Genomic DNA, 16,832 nt, shown 5'->3' on the forward strand with positions numbered 1-16,832 from the left:
TTTTGAGGTAGTGAAATGGGGTGGGTCACCAGACAAACATAATAGCAGATGATCAAGGTCTGCCAAGGAGCCTCTCAATCTCCCAGCACCGCTGCCCAAGTAGACTGAACATCCCACCTTGGTGAGAGTTTTCTAATAAGTGGGTAATGAAGACAGCAGTACAGATATGTAGATAACAGTAAGTATTACAACCAGAAGACATGCCCAACTATAAACAAAACTAACAAAATTGAATTGGGAGCCTGGGCACCTCAAAAAAATGTCTTTAGTGTTAAAGGAAATATAAAACAGAACTACGAGGAATAAGTGCCTTCTACGACTTTTCTTTGAAAAAAAAAACAAAAAAAACTTCAGTGGTTCAAAGTATAAAAGTCACAACTTAAAATGGAAAGAATACATATCCAAGCTGAACTCAAGCTCAAAAACCTACCTGATATACATACAATATCCTGGTTTGAATATATGCATATAAACTACTGTTCTTCTATTTAATCCTAAAATACACATCATTTAAAAATTAAAACTATTTGGAGAATTAGTCCAGTGAAGGAATAAGAATACTTTTTAAAGCATTTTTGTTGATAGCAAAAAATAGTTTTGTTTCCTGCAGGTGCTCTGGTTAAATACACAGAATGAAAAATGAAACAAACTCTGAAAATTTTACATTAGAAAGATAGAGTTCTGTTTCTTTTTTCAGGGGAAGGGAGAAATCTTTCATTGCTCAACATTACTTCCTCAGCACCTATAAACAATATGGGGTTCCTGATATGAAAAGGCCTGTCTTTGTGACACGAGTTTTCACCATCCTACATATCTGGAGCCATCAGCAGGCACTGAAAACACAAGTCACAAATAAGGAAACACCCCAGCAAAAGCAAGCAACCCCCCGACCAAGTCCTAAACATAGAAACAGACAAGGCTTTTTTCCCCTTAAATATTTTAATTATGGGTCTGGACTTAATTCCTATTTGAAATTAATAAATGTGGCAATTAATTTTTTTCCCCTGGCCCTGCCACTTGTCGGAGGTGATGTGAACACGTCACCAGGTCTGATTCTGCTATGAAGGAACCAGGACAATGCCATCTGCCTTGATGGGCTCTGGGTTTTTGGAGGATTGAAGGTGATTGGTGTGTCTGTCACGGGGTCAGAGCTCTACCAGAAGTCAGGTCGTGGCACTACCAGCTTCCTCCTGGCTGGACTGCCACTGACCAGATTTTTCAAATTCCCTTCCAGAAACTTCACTTCCAAAAGTCCCAACAAAGTCACTTCCAAAAACCCCATCAAATGCCTCCAGATTCATGTGGCAGAGGGACCTTGTTCTCTGAGCTTCCACAGCCTCTGTTCCTACTTGTCTCCTAGCACTGGGGGCCTATCCTGGAGCCAGAACTCTTCCTTCACTGGACTTAATTATTAGTAGTATTTATTAAATATCCATAATGTATATCTTGTTTATACTCTAAGGCCTTCATCAGGGCAAATACTGGGATTGCTTCACTTCTGTTATCTCTACCATCTGTCCCAGGGCCTGGCACATAGCAGGAGCTCAACCAATCAATCAATCAATCACTCCCTGTTTTCAAAGGGATAAACTGTCTGGACAAGAGTCTCAACAGTGTGAGGATGGCATTCACAGCAAATAAAACAAAACAAAAATTTTGCTAATTAATAGTGATGAAGAATAAAATTCTGTGCAGGAGATACTACGGGAAAACAGGAACTTTCATACATTGCCAATAAGGACACAAATAGTATAACCCTTTCCAAAGCCGATATTGCAGTACCTACTGGCAGACTCACAAGCATCAGTCATGTAAGGAGAGGATCAAGACAGTAAGGCACTCTGGGGAAATCTCTGCCCTGGGAAAGAAGACCCAGGTTCCTCCCAAGCTACCCGGACCAACTATGGAATTGTGGGCAAGTCCCTTTATGTCTCGGAACTTCAGCTTCTTTGTCTACACAGTGATAGAATCAAGGTAAGTGATCCCTGGGACTCTGTTCGGCTGGGATGTCTATATCAAACACAGAGCAGTAGGAAAGGCCATCAGAGCTCTTCAGAATCTTAGATATTAGTTTAGGGCTCACTCAAGTGAATATAAAGGCCCCCAAGTTTCTACTGTTTCTAAGAATCTTCACTTTGGAAGATCTACTCCTCAGATACTCTTCTGGAGAAACAGGAATTGGGGCTTTGGACCTCCTTCTCTTGGCTTACCACCTTGCCCCATGGTTCAAAGGATAAACAAATCTTGACTCATCCACCAAGGAAGCACCAAATATCACCTGGCTTCACTAAATGACCAGAGGCAAGGTGAGTCCCCACCACTGCAAAGGCCTGAGAACAGTACCTTTAATTCTTGCATTTCTTTCTGCCTATAGGGTTGCTAGAAAGGGTACAAAACCCTGCTAACACTATGTTGGGAGACCTGTCTAAAAAGTACCCAAATAGTGGAGAATCACATCTAATCTAACTGAAGTCAACCAAGTCACGAGTTCCTTAAAAGTCCCTCCCAAAGTAAAATCAATAAATGCATAATAACTAAAGATGTATATAGCATATCCTGAGGCTTTTCATGGCAAGTGCACTTTATAGTATTGTCATTGGTCAGGTGTTACAACAGGTTACAAGTCATTATGACCACAGAGGATGCAACAGGTACAAAAACTGTGCAATCTTCCATTCTATAAATACTAGGTTCTCACAATAATCTATACTAAGGCAGCCTCATTTGCAAATAAGATCAGGTTTGGCACCCTTTCCTTGACCACAGTTGCCTTAGCTTACCAGTTATGTAAGCATCGCTCTGAACAAGTGCTCACCCCGGAGGCTCACCCTGGACTTTGAGGGATAGCAGACCCCTTTCCTGAGTCCTTCTTAATCTGAATGTCCATGACTGTATTCAGCAGAATATAGTCCCATGGGATGTTAATAGGTAGTGTGTTATGTAAGCAGGCACACACACAAACTGGTTCCCTATTTAGAAAGATTGATAAATGTATGTCTTCAATGCAGAACTTGAAAGCTTTTATTCTGTCAATAAATCTGTGAATCTTCTGGAGGAGCCTATGGTGTGCTAAATTCTCTGACCTTCTTTATTTTTTTGAAAAGCATCATATCCCAGGCATACTGTTCAACAGTCTATCCTTTTAGAATCTTCACGAAGCCCTTGACCTATGACCTCTGTTCTAGAAACCACATTGCACAATATGACCCCTCTCTCATTTAGCCTCCATCACAATAAGAGCATACCTAATGATTATAAAAGTGTTGGATACTTGATGTTAAGCACCCAGTGCTTTTAAACCCATTCAGATATTTGTTGGAAATGAACCAAAGAAGTACCTACAGTGTAGTGACCAATATATAGCTACATGGCAGCAGGGCTTGGAGAACTCCTGCATAGAATCAGTAGCACTGAAACTCTTCAATTTTAAACAATAACAACCTTGCCGCTCCCAGCCCAGCCCCAGACTAGTGCTGCCCAGAGTAAGTTAGGGCCCATTCAATAAACATGCGTGGAGCTTTGAAGATCTCAGAACATGAAGGAGGTCCCAGCATCCCTTATCCTTCCACCTTTTATTAGGGCCCCTTATCAGGTTGGGGTTCAGCTAATGCAGTTGCTTGGCTCTGCACACAGTCTGCCCTCTCACCTTCATCCCTGCTCTACTTCCCCCTAATGATCAAGGCCAGCATAACACAGAGCTGCTGAAGAATAAAATCCATCCTTCAATTCCCTCCAACTCCAAACATTTTCCCTGACTCATCTCAGGCTGTGTGAGATCGTGACTTCTGGAATTGAATTTAAAATTTAAGACAGAGGGCGCCTGGGTGGCTCAGTCCATTAAGCATCCGCCGTCAACTCGGGTCATGGTCCCAGAGTCCTGGGATCAAGCCCCACAAAGTCCTGGGATTGAGCCCCAAGTCAGGCTCCTTGCTCAGCGGGGAGCCTGCTTCTCCCTCTCCCTTCACTGCTCCCCCTGCTGTGCTCTCTCTCTCTATCTCAAGTAAATAGATAAAGTCCTAAAAAAAGAATTTAAGACAGAAGAGTGCCTTTATGCATAGGCAGAGGGCTAAACAAAGTTCTGAAACTTCTGGGACCCTGGCAAACCTCTTCTATCCCAGTAACTTAATGTGAGCATATGAGTTCAAATAACTTTTGGTGCCTGAGTTTTCCCCACTTGTGCAATCAGAGAGGTACTGTTTTAATTTTTTTATAAGAATGTATCCATGAATTATTTGTGAACTCAAAAATGAACAAAATAAGAGGGGCAACATTAACCTAAATTATGCTATAAAATGATGGTCTAACTCTTAATGAATATGAAATCAAAGAAAAGTACTTATTATCAAGCTGAGGTAATAATAGCATTCAAAGACTACAACAGGATGCCGCTAAGTAAAAGCTGTCTCTGAAGAAAAGGCACAGAATTTCTCCTTTTTTTTTTCAAGGCAGCATTTGTCCTTATAGACTGAAATATGAGGGGATAAAAAGGAATACTGATGAGGGAAACGCAGTTTTCCTACAGCTCTAAGGTTTTTACACAAACAGTGTCTCTTTTTACAGGGTTACAGTCCCACCTACTTTACCTTCTAGCCCTTTGTTTCCCACATGTAACCTGGAGGAGGCTGGACAAATAAAGACTAGAGCTCTTTTAATTTCTAACACATGAAGGTCTTGCAGCTAAACAGAAGTTACAATGTGAACAGATTTAAGGGCCATGTTCATACATGGCAATGTGTTCCATTAAATGAAACATAAAGTAGTAAGGCAGGCCTGGAGGGTGAGGGTGGGAAGGACATCTATGTAATTTATTAAAATAAAGGAAGCCTCAAGCCTCATCTTGTGATTTAAAGAGGAAGTCAATCACGACCAGTTTGCATTTAACTTATTATCTTGGCCATAGCTTGGCTATATTTTAAATATAAACTATTGTTGATGGATGAAGAAACGGAGTAGCCATTTTCAAAGGAACTGTTAATCTCCAAAAAAATGATGTGCTGTTGTTATTGTTTCCAACAAAATCATGTTGTAACACAAATTATAACACCTTAAAAAAAAAAAAAAAAAAGCCGAAACAACAGAAGGAAGTATGAGTTCACCAATCTGGAGAAGTGAACTGAGGTTTCTTCACCACCCATGGTTCTCTGGTACTATAACATTTAATGGAATCACTTATTATTCCATGTCCTCATTTCTTTTACACTATCTGAAAGCCGGCAGCTCTAATGGCTAAGGAAAATAGATAAATTTAAAATAAAAAGTATACTACCTGCTCTTGCATAATATGAATTTAAATGAAAACAGCTTGAACTAGGATTATTTCTTCCAGAACGAGTCACCCCTCCCCTTCCAATACCCCACCCTAAAACAGAAGAACACATAGGCATCACAACCACACATGTATTTTTTTTTTCTTAAAAAAGGTCACTTGGGCTCTGTCGAGGCTAATAAACAGAAATAGATTTTACTCCTGGCCAACAGCTCAAACCATCCATTAGCATAAAATTTAAGATGCGAAGATGTTTTTGGAATTAGTGTACAGGCAGACACACCCTGTTTACTCGAAAACCTAAACCTTAACAATAGCTTCTACACAGATAAGTCTCTGTATCAGAAGCCCTGGAAATCTCCAGTGACAATTTATCTTCCATGGTCTTTTGTCTTTAAATGTAAATGGTAGATAACTGAGCTTAAATGGAAAAAAAAAAAAATTAAGAAATGAGCATCCTGAATTCTTTTGGATTCTAAAACCAGGGATAATATTGAAGGGAATGCAAATGAGTTTTAAATGTCCTTAAAATCTAGAAGTAAATGTAGCAACAGCTAATTCTTTGGCATTGAGTCAAGAAAGCCAAGGAAGCTGAGCTAGCAATGTAGCAGGGAAAATAATCAGAGAAAGAATACACTCTTCCGCCATGCCACAGACTGGGCATAACACACAAATATGGCCTCGAAACAAAATTAATATGGCTACAGGTGCACAACATTAATAGGGGCACACTGGGGTCAGAGAGAATGTGGCTGCCTTCATTAATGTCCTATGCACTCATACATACAAATATATACATATGTACATATATACAAATAAAGACCCATGCACGTAGCTTTCCCTTACCTCCAACAGAGGCCTGGCACTATCGTGGACAGACAGAATGTGTGTCACCTTGTTCTTGCTCAATTGCTCTGCATCTCTGGCATCTGTCATAGAAGAAAGAAGATGACGATTTTATTCTTCTCTGCAAGTGAATTATTTGTAAAGTTTAGCCAGGAAAAAATACAAAATGCCTTGCATATTTCTTTCTTGAAACTTCCATAATTCACCATACCCAGAATAAATCTAGACCTAGGGAATTTAGGACTATTGCTTTAATGTATTTTGTAGATGACTAAATTTATTTCTGATTGTCAGATTTTTTTGATACAAAGTGGTCACCTAAAATTTGAAATGTATTTATATTAATAAACATTGTAATCACGATTGTTGCTGTTTAAAGAACGTGAACCTATAGGGTCATTTTGTAGTTGCTGTTTGTTATTAATGATTAATAATCTAAGTTAAAATCACATACAAAAGACCCACTTACTATGTACCCTGATGTCAAAGGCAGGGATGGTTTAAACGCAGATTAGACTGTGGTTTATAACATCTACAATTCACTTCAGGGCAAAAGTAAAAATGGAACATTTTCTGGAAATCCCAAACAGAGTAAGTTATCAGTTAGCTAATTATCTGCATATGAAACTAAGGAGACACCAAAATTTACACTCCCTTCTAATGCTCCTACCTAATGCTGCATAAGAAAGACTGAATAAATATCCTCAAGTTGAAACCCTTCTGCTAATCTACAAAACAGGGGTCCAGCAAGAAAAGGCTCCCCACATGACCATGTCCTGAGCTGGGACAAGCTTTTTAAATGATACAGGGTAAAATGGACTGACTCAAATATTTACTTATCATGTTTCTAGAGAATATTAATGACATGGGAAAATGCTTAGGATATAATGTTAAGCAGGGTGTAAAAGCAGTTATCAAACTATAAATACAATGTGAACTCAATTTATAAAAACATAATAAAGACAAACACACATACAGAGGGAAAACTACTATAGGGAATTAGCTCTAACAGTGACAATCTTGAAAAGATGGAATTACAAGTGTTTCAAAACTTTTTAAACAGTTTTTTTGGTATAGTCAACACAAGAGGCTCTGAAAGTTTAACATGCCTATGAACTAAGTTGGGGCTTCAACTTAGTTCAAGGTCTATGACAAGGCTGAGGAATCTGCAGGTTCTTTTTTTCTTAAGATTTGTTTGTTTGTCTGTTTGTTTATTGGGGGGGTGCAGAGAAAGAGAAGCAGACTCTCTGCTTAGCACAGAGCCTAATGATGCTGGGCTAGATCTCATGACCCTAAGAGGAATCGGCAATTTTAAGAAGCCCTGATGATCATGCAGAGACTGAAAAATTTTCCTAAACGGTCTGCAATAAACATGTACCACTTTAAAGTCAAAAAAAAAAAAAGTCTTTAAAAGTAATATTAAAATGTTGGTTTTAAGACCTTCTTCGTTGCTCCAACCATCTCAAGCTTCAAATTCAGATGTGCATAACAGCCATCTACGTCACACATATAGGACTCAATTCCAAACACACCCATCTGCCCCACAACTATCACAAGTTTTGGCATCACTAAGTTTGAATTGAACAGGAACTGGAATCATTTAGGATCCCACTGGCAGCCAGCTTCCACATTCTCACCAAAAGGCAATTTTCCCAATCGCCACCAGCATGTATATTTTAGCCCCAGTGGAGAAGCAACATCAAGCTGGGCGCACAGAAGAGCACGGACGAGGCGGGGCAGCAAACGGTGGAAGGAGGAGGAGCAGCTGGTGGAGTGCTCCAAAGCAGCCTCCTGACACTCTAGGGCAGAATCTTCTGAATTCTGGTCCTGCCCAAGATTTGAATTTTAAAGATTTGTTTAAATAGGGATGCCTTGGTGGCTCACTCGGTTAAGCATCTGCCTTCGGCTCAGGTATTGATCCCAGAGTCCTGGGATCGAGCCCCAGGTCAGGCTCCCTGCTGCACGGGGAGCCTGCTTCTCCCTCTGTCTGCCCCTCCCCTTGCTTGAGTGAACTCTCTCTCTCTGACAAATAAATAAATAAAATCTTTTAAAAAAAAAAGAGGTTTGTTTAAATATACTTTTTCTTCTGTCATTGAAAATAGAAGGAAAGATAAAAAGCTTCCAGGACAAACAAAAACTAAAGGAATTTGCAAACACAAAACCAGCCCTACAAGAAATATTGAAAGGGGTCCTCTAAGCAAAGAAAGACCCTAAAAGCAACATAGACCAGAAAGGAACACAGACAATATACAGTAACAGTCACCTTACAAGCAATACAATGGCACTAAATTCCTAACTTTCAATAGTTGCCCTGAATGTAAATGGGCTAAATGCCCCAATCAAAAGACACAGGCTATCAGATTGGATTAAAAAACAAGACCCATCAAAATGCTGTCTGCAAGAGACTCATTTTAGACCCAAAGACACCCCTAGATTGAAAGTGAGGGGGTGGAAAACCATTTACCATGCTAATGGACACCAAAAGAAAGCTGGGGTGGCAATCCTTATATCAGACAAATTAGATTTTAAACCAAAGACTGTAATAAGAGATGAGGAAGGACACTATATCCTACTTAAAGGGTCTATCCAACAAGAAGATCTAACAATTATAAATATCTATGCCCCTAACATGGGAGCAGCCAATTATATAAGCCAATTAATAACAAAAGCAAAGAAACACATCAACAACAATACAATAATACTGGGGGACTTTAACATCCCCCTCACTGAAATGGACAGATCGTCTAAGCAAAAGATCAACAAGGAAATAAAGACTTTAAATGACACACTGGACCAAATGGACTTGACAGTTATATTCAGAACATTCCATCCCAAAGCAACGGAATACAAATTCTTCTCTAGTACCCATGGAACATTCTCCAGAATCGATCACATCCTAGGTCATAAATCAGGTCTCAACCAGTACCAAAAGATTGGGATCATTCCCTGCCTATTTTCAGACCACAATGCTTTGAAAATAGACCTCAATCACAAGAGGAAAGTCGAAAAGAACTCAAATACTTGGAGGCTAAAGAGCATCCTACTAAAGAATGAATGGGTCAACCAGGAAATTAAAGAAGAATTTAAAAAATTCATGGAAACAAATCAAAATGAAAACACAACTGTTCAAAATCTTTGGGATGCAACAAAGGCAGTCCTAAGAGGAAAGTATTTAGCAATACAGCCTTTTTCAAGAAACAAGAAAGGTCTCAAGTACACAACCTAACCCTACACCTAAAGGAGCTGGAGAAAGAACAGCAAATAAAGCCTAAACCCAGCAGGAGAAGAGAAATAATAAAGATCAGAGCAGAAATCAATGAAGTAGAAACTAACAGAACAGTAGAACAGATCAATGAAACTAGGAGCTGGTTCTTTGAAAGAATTAACAAGATTGATAAACCCCTGGCCAGACTTATCAAAAAGAAAAGAGAAATGACCCAAATCAACAAAGTCATGAATGAAAGAGGAGAGATCACAACCAACACCAAAGAAATACAAACAATTATAAAAACATATTATGAGCAACTCTATGCCAGCAAATTAGATAACCTGGAAGACATGGATGCATTCCTAGAGATGTTTCAACTACCAAAACTGAACCAGGAAGAAATAGAAAAGGTGAACAGACCTATAACCACTAAGGAAATTGAAGCAGTCATCAAAAATCTCCCAAAAAACAAAAGCCCAGGGCCAGATGGCTTCCCAGGGGAATTCTACCAAACATTCCAAGAAGAATTAATACCTATTCTTCTGAAACTCTTCCAAAAAAATAGAAATGGAAGGAAAACTTCCAAACTCATTTTATGAGGCCAGCATTACCTTGATCCCAAAACCAGACAAAGACCCCATCAAAAAGGAGAATTACAGACCAATATCCCTGATGAACATGGATGCAAAAATTCTCACCAAAATACTAGCCAAAAGGATCCAACAGTACATTAAAAGGATTATTCACCATGACCAAGTGGGATTTATCCCTGGGCTGAAAGGTTGGTTCAACATCCGCAAATCAATCAACGTGATACAATACATTAACAAAAGAAAGAACAAGAATCATATGATCCTCTCAATAGATGCAGAAAAAGCTTTTGACAAAGTACAGCATCCTTTCTTGATCAAAACTCTTCAAAGTATAGGGATAGAGGGTACAAACCTCAATATCATAAAAGCCATCTATGAAAAACCTACAGCAAATATCATTCTCAATGGGGAAAAACTGAGAGCTTTCCCCCTAAGGTCAGGAACGTGGCAGGGATGTCCACTATCACCACTGCTATTCAACATAGTATTGGAAGTCCTAGCCACAGCAATCAGACAACAAAAAGAAATCAAAGGCATCCAAATCAGCAAAGAAGAAGTCAAACTCTCACTCTTTGCAGATGATATGATACTTTATGTGGAAAACCCAAAAGACTCCACCCCAAAACTGACAGAACTCATACAGGAATTCAGTAAAGTGGCAGGATATAAAATCAATGCACAGAAATCAGTGGCATTCCTATACACCAACAGCAAGACAGAAGAAAGAGAAATTAAGGAGTCGATCCCATTTACAATTGCACCCAAAACCATAAGATACCTAGGCATAAATCTAACCAAAGAGGCAAAGGATCTGTACTCAGAAAACTATAAAATACTCATGAAAGAAATTGAGGAAGACACAAAGAAATGGAAAAACGTTCCATGCTCATGGATTGGAAGAACAAATATTGTGAAGATGCCAATGCTACCTAGAGCAATCTACACATTCAATGCAATCCCCATCAAAATACCATCCACTTTTTTCAAAGAAATGGAACAAATCATTCTAAAATTTGTATGGAACCAGAAAAGACCCCGCATAGCCAGAGGAATGTTGAAAAAGAAAAGCAAAGCTGGCGGCATCCCAATTTCGGACTTCCAGCTCTATTACAAAGCTGTCATCATCAAGACAGCATGGTACTGGCACAAAAATAGACACATAGATCAATGGAACAGAATAGAGAGCCCAGAAATGGACCCTCAACTCTATGGTCAACTGATCTTCGACAAAGCAGGAAAGAATGTCCAATGGAACAAAGACAGTCTCTTCAATAAATGGTGTTGGGAAAATTGGATAGCCATATGGAGAAGAATGAAACTGGACCATTTCCTTACACCACACACAAAAATAGACTCCAAATGGTTGAAAGACCTCAATGTGAGACAGGAGTCCATCAAAATCCTAAAGATCCTAAAGATCCTAAAGGCAGCAACCTCTTTGACCTCAGCCGAAGCAACTTCTTCCTAGAAACATCGCCAAAGGCAAGGGAAGCAACGGCAAAAATGAACTATTGGGACTTCATCAAGATAAAAAGCTTTTACAAAGCAAAGGAAACAGTCAACAAAACCAAAAGACAACCGACAGAATGGGAGAAGATATTTGCAAATGACATATCAGATAAAGGGCTAGTATCCAAAATCTATAAAGAACTCATCAAACTCAACACCCAAAGAACAAAGAATCCAATCAAGAAATGGGCAGAAGACATGAACAGACATTTCTGCAAAGAAGACATCCAAATGGCCAACAGACACATGAAAAAGTGCTCAATATTGCTTGGCATCAGGGAAATCCAAATCAAAACCTCAATGAGATACCACCTCCCACCAGTCAGAATGGCTAAAATTAACAAGTCAGGAAACGACAGATGTTGGCTGGGATGCGGAGAAAGGGGAACCCTCCTACACTGTTAGTGGGAATGCAAGCTGGTGCAGCCACTCTGGAAAACACTACGGAGGTTCCTCAAAAAGTTGAAAATAGAGCTACCATATGATCCAGCAATTGCACTACTGGGTATTTACCCCAAAGATACAAAAGTAGGGATCCGAAAGGGTATGTGCACCCTGATGTTTATAGCAGCAATGTCCACAATAGCCAAACTGTGGAAAGAGCCAAGATGTCCATCGACAGATGAATGGATAAAGAAGATGTGGTATATATACACAATGGAATATTATGCAGCCATCAAAAGGAATGAGATCTTGCCATTTGCAATGATGTGGATGGAACTGGAGGGTATTATGTTGAGCGAAGTAAGTCCAACAGAGAAAGACATGTATCATATAATCTCACTGATATGAGGAATTCTTAATCGCAGGAAACAAACTGAGGGTTGCTGGAGTGGGGGGTGGGGTGGGAGGGATGGGGTGACTGGGTGATAGACACTGGGGAGGGTATGTGCTCTGGTAAGCGCTGTGAATTCATTAAGAATGAATTCACTGTTGAATCTCAGATCTGTACCTCTGAAACAAATAATGCAATATATGTTAAGAAAAAAAAAAAAGAAGAAGAAGAAGGTAGCAGGAGGGGAAGAATGAAGCGGGGGAAATCGGAGGGGTAGACGAACCATGAGAGACGATGGACTATGAAAAACAAACTGAGGGTTCTAGAGGGGAGGGGGTGGGAGGATGGGTTAGCCTGGTTGTGGGTATTGAGGAGGGCACATTCTGCATGGAGCACAGGGTGTTATGCACAAACAATGAATCATGGAACACTACATCTAAAACTAATGATGTAATGTATGGGGATTAACATAAGAATTAAAAAAAATTAAAAAAAGAAAAAGACAAATAGAAATGTAGGTAAACATTTAATTGAATGAACCTAACAAAGAAGCCTGTATCCCATTAATCTTATGAAAAATAATAAACCCTTTTGAGAACAGTTCAAAAATAGAGAGGAAGCTTTTAATAAAAAAAAAAAAAAGAAAAAGAAATAGGTATAGATTTTAGTACAAAGAGTTTTAAAAATGTGCCTTAAAATTGTGCACATGTGACCTTCTAGAAGAAAGTAACCTACTATGAATAAGGATAAAACTCTCATAAATAAACTGTTGGCAGAAGTACTGAATTTGGTTGGTATGCATTATAATTTTTAATTTGTAAACACTTTCACGTAGCAATTCTACTTCTAGGAATTTATCCTAAACTCTGTTCTCAAACACAAAGACATTCTCCTATCTTCATGAAAGCAGTTAATAACTCCCTAGGTAACCCCAAAAGATAGTTGCTCCTTAATGTAGTCCAGTACTACCGCCTACCTACCACAAAGCACTTGCTTTTTCAGAACTACAAAGCCTACTAATTTAAGAACTCTAGTACTATTTTTAAAATGTTCTAGTAGCAATTAGCAGCTGTCAGCTCCCTATACTCAATTCTCTCTAAGGCCAATTAACAGCACTAGGAGCCAAAGGCGGTTGGGGGAAGAGAAGAGGAGGAAATAAACATTATGCAGAGAAATCAAAAAGATCAGCATCATGCATTTTCTCATCCAATGTGGTTTCTCCTGGTGCATTTTTGTTAATCAGTGGGTAGAACCTAAAATTTTCTGGGCTGTTCCAATGTATGTCTTATTAGGTTCTCATATACTATTTTAGCACAATTTACTTTACAAAGGTATCCCCTTTTTGAGGGTTCTGAGGAGTAAACATAGCATGCTACAGTATTTTTTTTTTTACCAGTTCAGATGGTTTGGGGGAAGAAAACCTGATACAGATTCACAGGAATATAGACTACAGTGGTGGGATCTCACAGTTAAATGAATTGTAGATATAGTCATCATCTGCTTATGAAAGATAGATGTTCCTTTATGTGTATTTTTAGCAATTATCTTAATGGTTAATTTCCTATGACATTAAAGTAATTTAAAATATATTGGGAGGGAGGAGCAAGATGGCAGAGGAGTAGGTGACCTAAATTTCATCTGGTCCCAGAAATTCAGCTAGATAGGGATCAAACCATTCTGAACACCTATGAACTCAACAGGAGATCGAAGAAAAGAATAGCAGCCACTCTCTGAACAGAAAAGCGACCACTTTCTGGAAGGTAGGACATGCAGAGAAGTGAATCCGAGGCGATATTTGAGAAGATAGACGGCGGGGGAGGGGGCCTCCATCAGCCGCTACTGGCAAGTGATAGAGCAGAAAGGCACAAAATCGGAACTCTTAGAAGTCTGTTCTGAGGCGCCTGGGTGGCTCAGTCGTTAAGCGTCTGCCTTCAGCACAGGTCATAATCTCAGCATCCTAGGATCGAGCCCTGCATCAGGCTCCAGCTCAGTGGGAAGCCTGCTTCTCCCTCTCCGACTCCCCTTGCTTGTGTTCCCTCTCTCGCTGTCTCCATTTGTCAAATAAATTAACTAAAATCTTAAAAAAAAAAAAAAAGAAGAAGAAGAAGAAGAAGTCTGCTCCGCAGAGGGCCGTCATTCCAGTGGCTAAGCGGGGAGTGGAACACTCAATGGGACAGTGTGGTCTCAGGACCCTCGGGGTCACAGAAAGACCGGGGGTGCCTGAGTGCAGCAGAGCTCCCAGGTATCTGAGCAGGGAAGCCAGCTGCAGAGATGGAGCTGAGGGGAAAGCTCTGAGCTCGGGGTGGCCATAAACCATGATCCACAGCACAGTCGGGCCACTGCTCCTCCTGCAGGGACCCAACAAGTGGCAGATCCAGGAAAACTCCCCCTCCTCCCCCGGGAGGAGCAGAGAGGGAGCACACCCAGGGATCTGCTGGGTTTGGAGACTCCACACAGGGTCATGTGCCAGAGATAGAAACGCTCAGTCACAGGCCGGGCAGGTGAGCACAGAGTGCGGCCGGAGACCGGGGAGACAGGAGTGATTGACTGCTTTTCTCTGGGGGTGCACTGAGGAGTGGGACCTCCGAGTTCTCGGCTCCTCTGTGGTGGAAATTGGGAGGCCGCCATTCTCACTCCCATCCTCCAAAGCTCTACGGAAAGCTTGCAGGACACAAAAGCTGCGGAGACCAAACCCCAGCAGATTCCTTAGCCCAGACCGGCAAGGGTGGGGCAATTCCGCCTCTGGCAAAGATATTTGAGAACTTGGCAACAGGCCTCTTCCCCAGAAGATCAGCAAGAACAGCCAGCCAAGACCAAGTTTACCGATCAATGAGAACGGCAGAACTCCAGTGCTAGGGGAATACAGCACAGACAATGCATGGCTTTTTTCCCACTGATTCTTTAGTCTTTCAAAGTTAACTTTTAAAATTTTCTTTTTCTTTTTCTTTTTTTTGAATTTTTCTTTTTCCCTTTTTCAACCAACATCTTATCAATCACTTTTTTAAAACTCTTTTCTATTTTTCATTTTTAGAGTCAAATTCTATGCCTTCTTATAGTTACCCATATTTTTGGTATATATATATATAAGTTGTTCTCTCTTTAAAATTTTGGGATACAGTTTCTTCTAAGAGACCAAAATATACCCTGAATCTCTAGTGTATCGCTTTGTTCTAGTCTCCTGCCTGATCACATGCTCTCCCCCTTTTTTTTTAATTTCTCTTCCTTCTTTATTCAACCAACTTCTTATCAATTCCATTTATAATATCTTCTATAATTTTCATCTTTACACCCATATTCCATCCCTTCATCATATTTACCCTTATTTCAGTATATGCATTTTTCTTTATTTAAAATTTTGGGAGACAGTATCTTCTAACAGACTAAAATACGCCCAAAATCTAGTGTCTGGCAATGATCTATTCAACAGCCTGATAATATTTGACCATATACTTTTTTTTCTTTTTCTCTTTCTTTTTCTTTTTCTTTTTCTTTTTTTCTTTTTTCTTCTTTCCCTTTCTTTTCCCCCGGTTTCAGGTCTTTTCTGATTGCTTTAGTGTATATTTATCTGGGGTCGTTGTTACCCTGTTAGCATTTTGTTCTCTCATTCATCAGTTCTCCTCTGGACAAAATGACAAGATGGAAAAAATCACCTCAAAAAAAAAAAAAGAACAAGAGGCAGGACCGACTGCCAGGGACCTAATCAATACAGACATTAGTAAGAAGTCGGAAATAGAGTTCAGAATGATGATTTTAAAGATACTAGCTGGGCTTGAAAAAAGCATGGAAGATATTAGAGAAACCGCTTCTGGAGAAATAAAAGAACTAAAATCTAACCAAGTCGAAATCAAAAAGGCTATTAATGAGGTGCAATAAAAAATGGAGGCTCTAACTGCTAGGATAAATGAGGCAGAAGAGGGAATCCGTGATATAGAAGACCAAATGATGGAAAATAAAGAAGCTGAGAAAAAGAGATAAACAACCCCTGGATCACGAGGGCAGAATTCAAGAGATAAGTGATACCATAAGACAAAACAATATTAGAAAAATTGGGATCCCAGAAGAAGAAGAAAGAGAGAGAGGGGCAGAAGGTATATTGGAGCAAATTATAGCAGATAACTCCCTAATTTGGGGAAGGAAACAGGCATCAAAATCCAGGAGGCACAGAGAACCCCCCTCAAAATCAATAAAAATAGGTCAACACCCCGACATCTAATAGTAAAACTTACGAGTTTCAGAGACAAAGAGAAAATCCTGAAAGCAGCTCGGGACAAGAGATCTGTAACCTACAATGGTAGAAACATAAGACTGGCAACAGACCTACCCACAGAGACCAGGCAGGCCAGAAAGGACTGGCATGATATATTCAGAGTACTAAATGAGAAAAATATGCAGCCAAGAATACTATATCCAGCTAGGCTGTCATTGAAAATTGAAGGAGAGATAAAAAGCTTCCAGAACAAACAAAAACTAAAGGAATTTGCAAACATGAAACGAGCCCTACAAGAAATATTGAAAGGGGTCCTCTAAACAAAGAGAGAGCCTAAAAGTAACAGAGACCAGAAAGGAACACAGAAAATATACAGTAACAATCACCTTACAGGCAATACAATGGCACTAAATTCATATCTTTCAAGA

At 39.7% G+C, this 16,832-nt stretch overlaps 1 protein-coding gene across 4 annotated transcripts in view; it reads right to left on the reverse strand.

The window, feature by feature from the left end:
* Nucleotides 1-16,832, reverse strand: part of DUSP22 (dual specificity phosphatase 22) — a 110,625-nt gene that overhangs the window by 66,796 nt on the left and 26,997 nt on the right. For all 4 annotated transcript variants that reach the window (XM_064597289.1, XM_064597292.1, XM_064597291.1 and 1 more), the window contains exon 3: nt 6,113-6,195. In XM_064597289.1, coding sequence (XP_064453359.1) covers nt 6,113-6,195 — 83 coding nt within the window. The remainder of the gene's footprint in view (nt 1-6,112; nt 6,196-16,832) is intronic.

Source organism: Mirounga angustirostris, unplaced genomic scaffold, assembly GCF_029215605.1.
Source record: "Mirounga angustirostris isolate CCGP_5_RB_7025 unplaced genomic scaffold, mMirAng1.0.hap1 SCAF_8, whole genome shotgun sequence".
NCBI classification, from domain to species: domain Eukaryota; kingdom Metazoa; phylum Chordata; class Mammalia; order Carnivora; family Phocidae; genus Mirounga; species Mirounga angustirostris.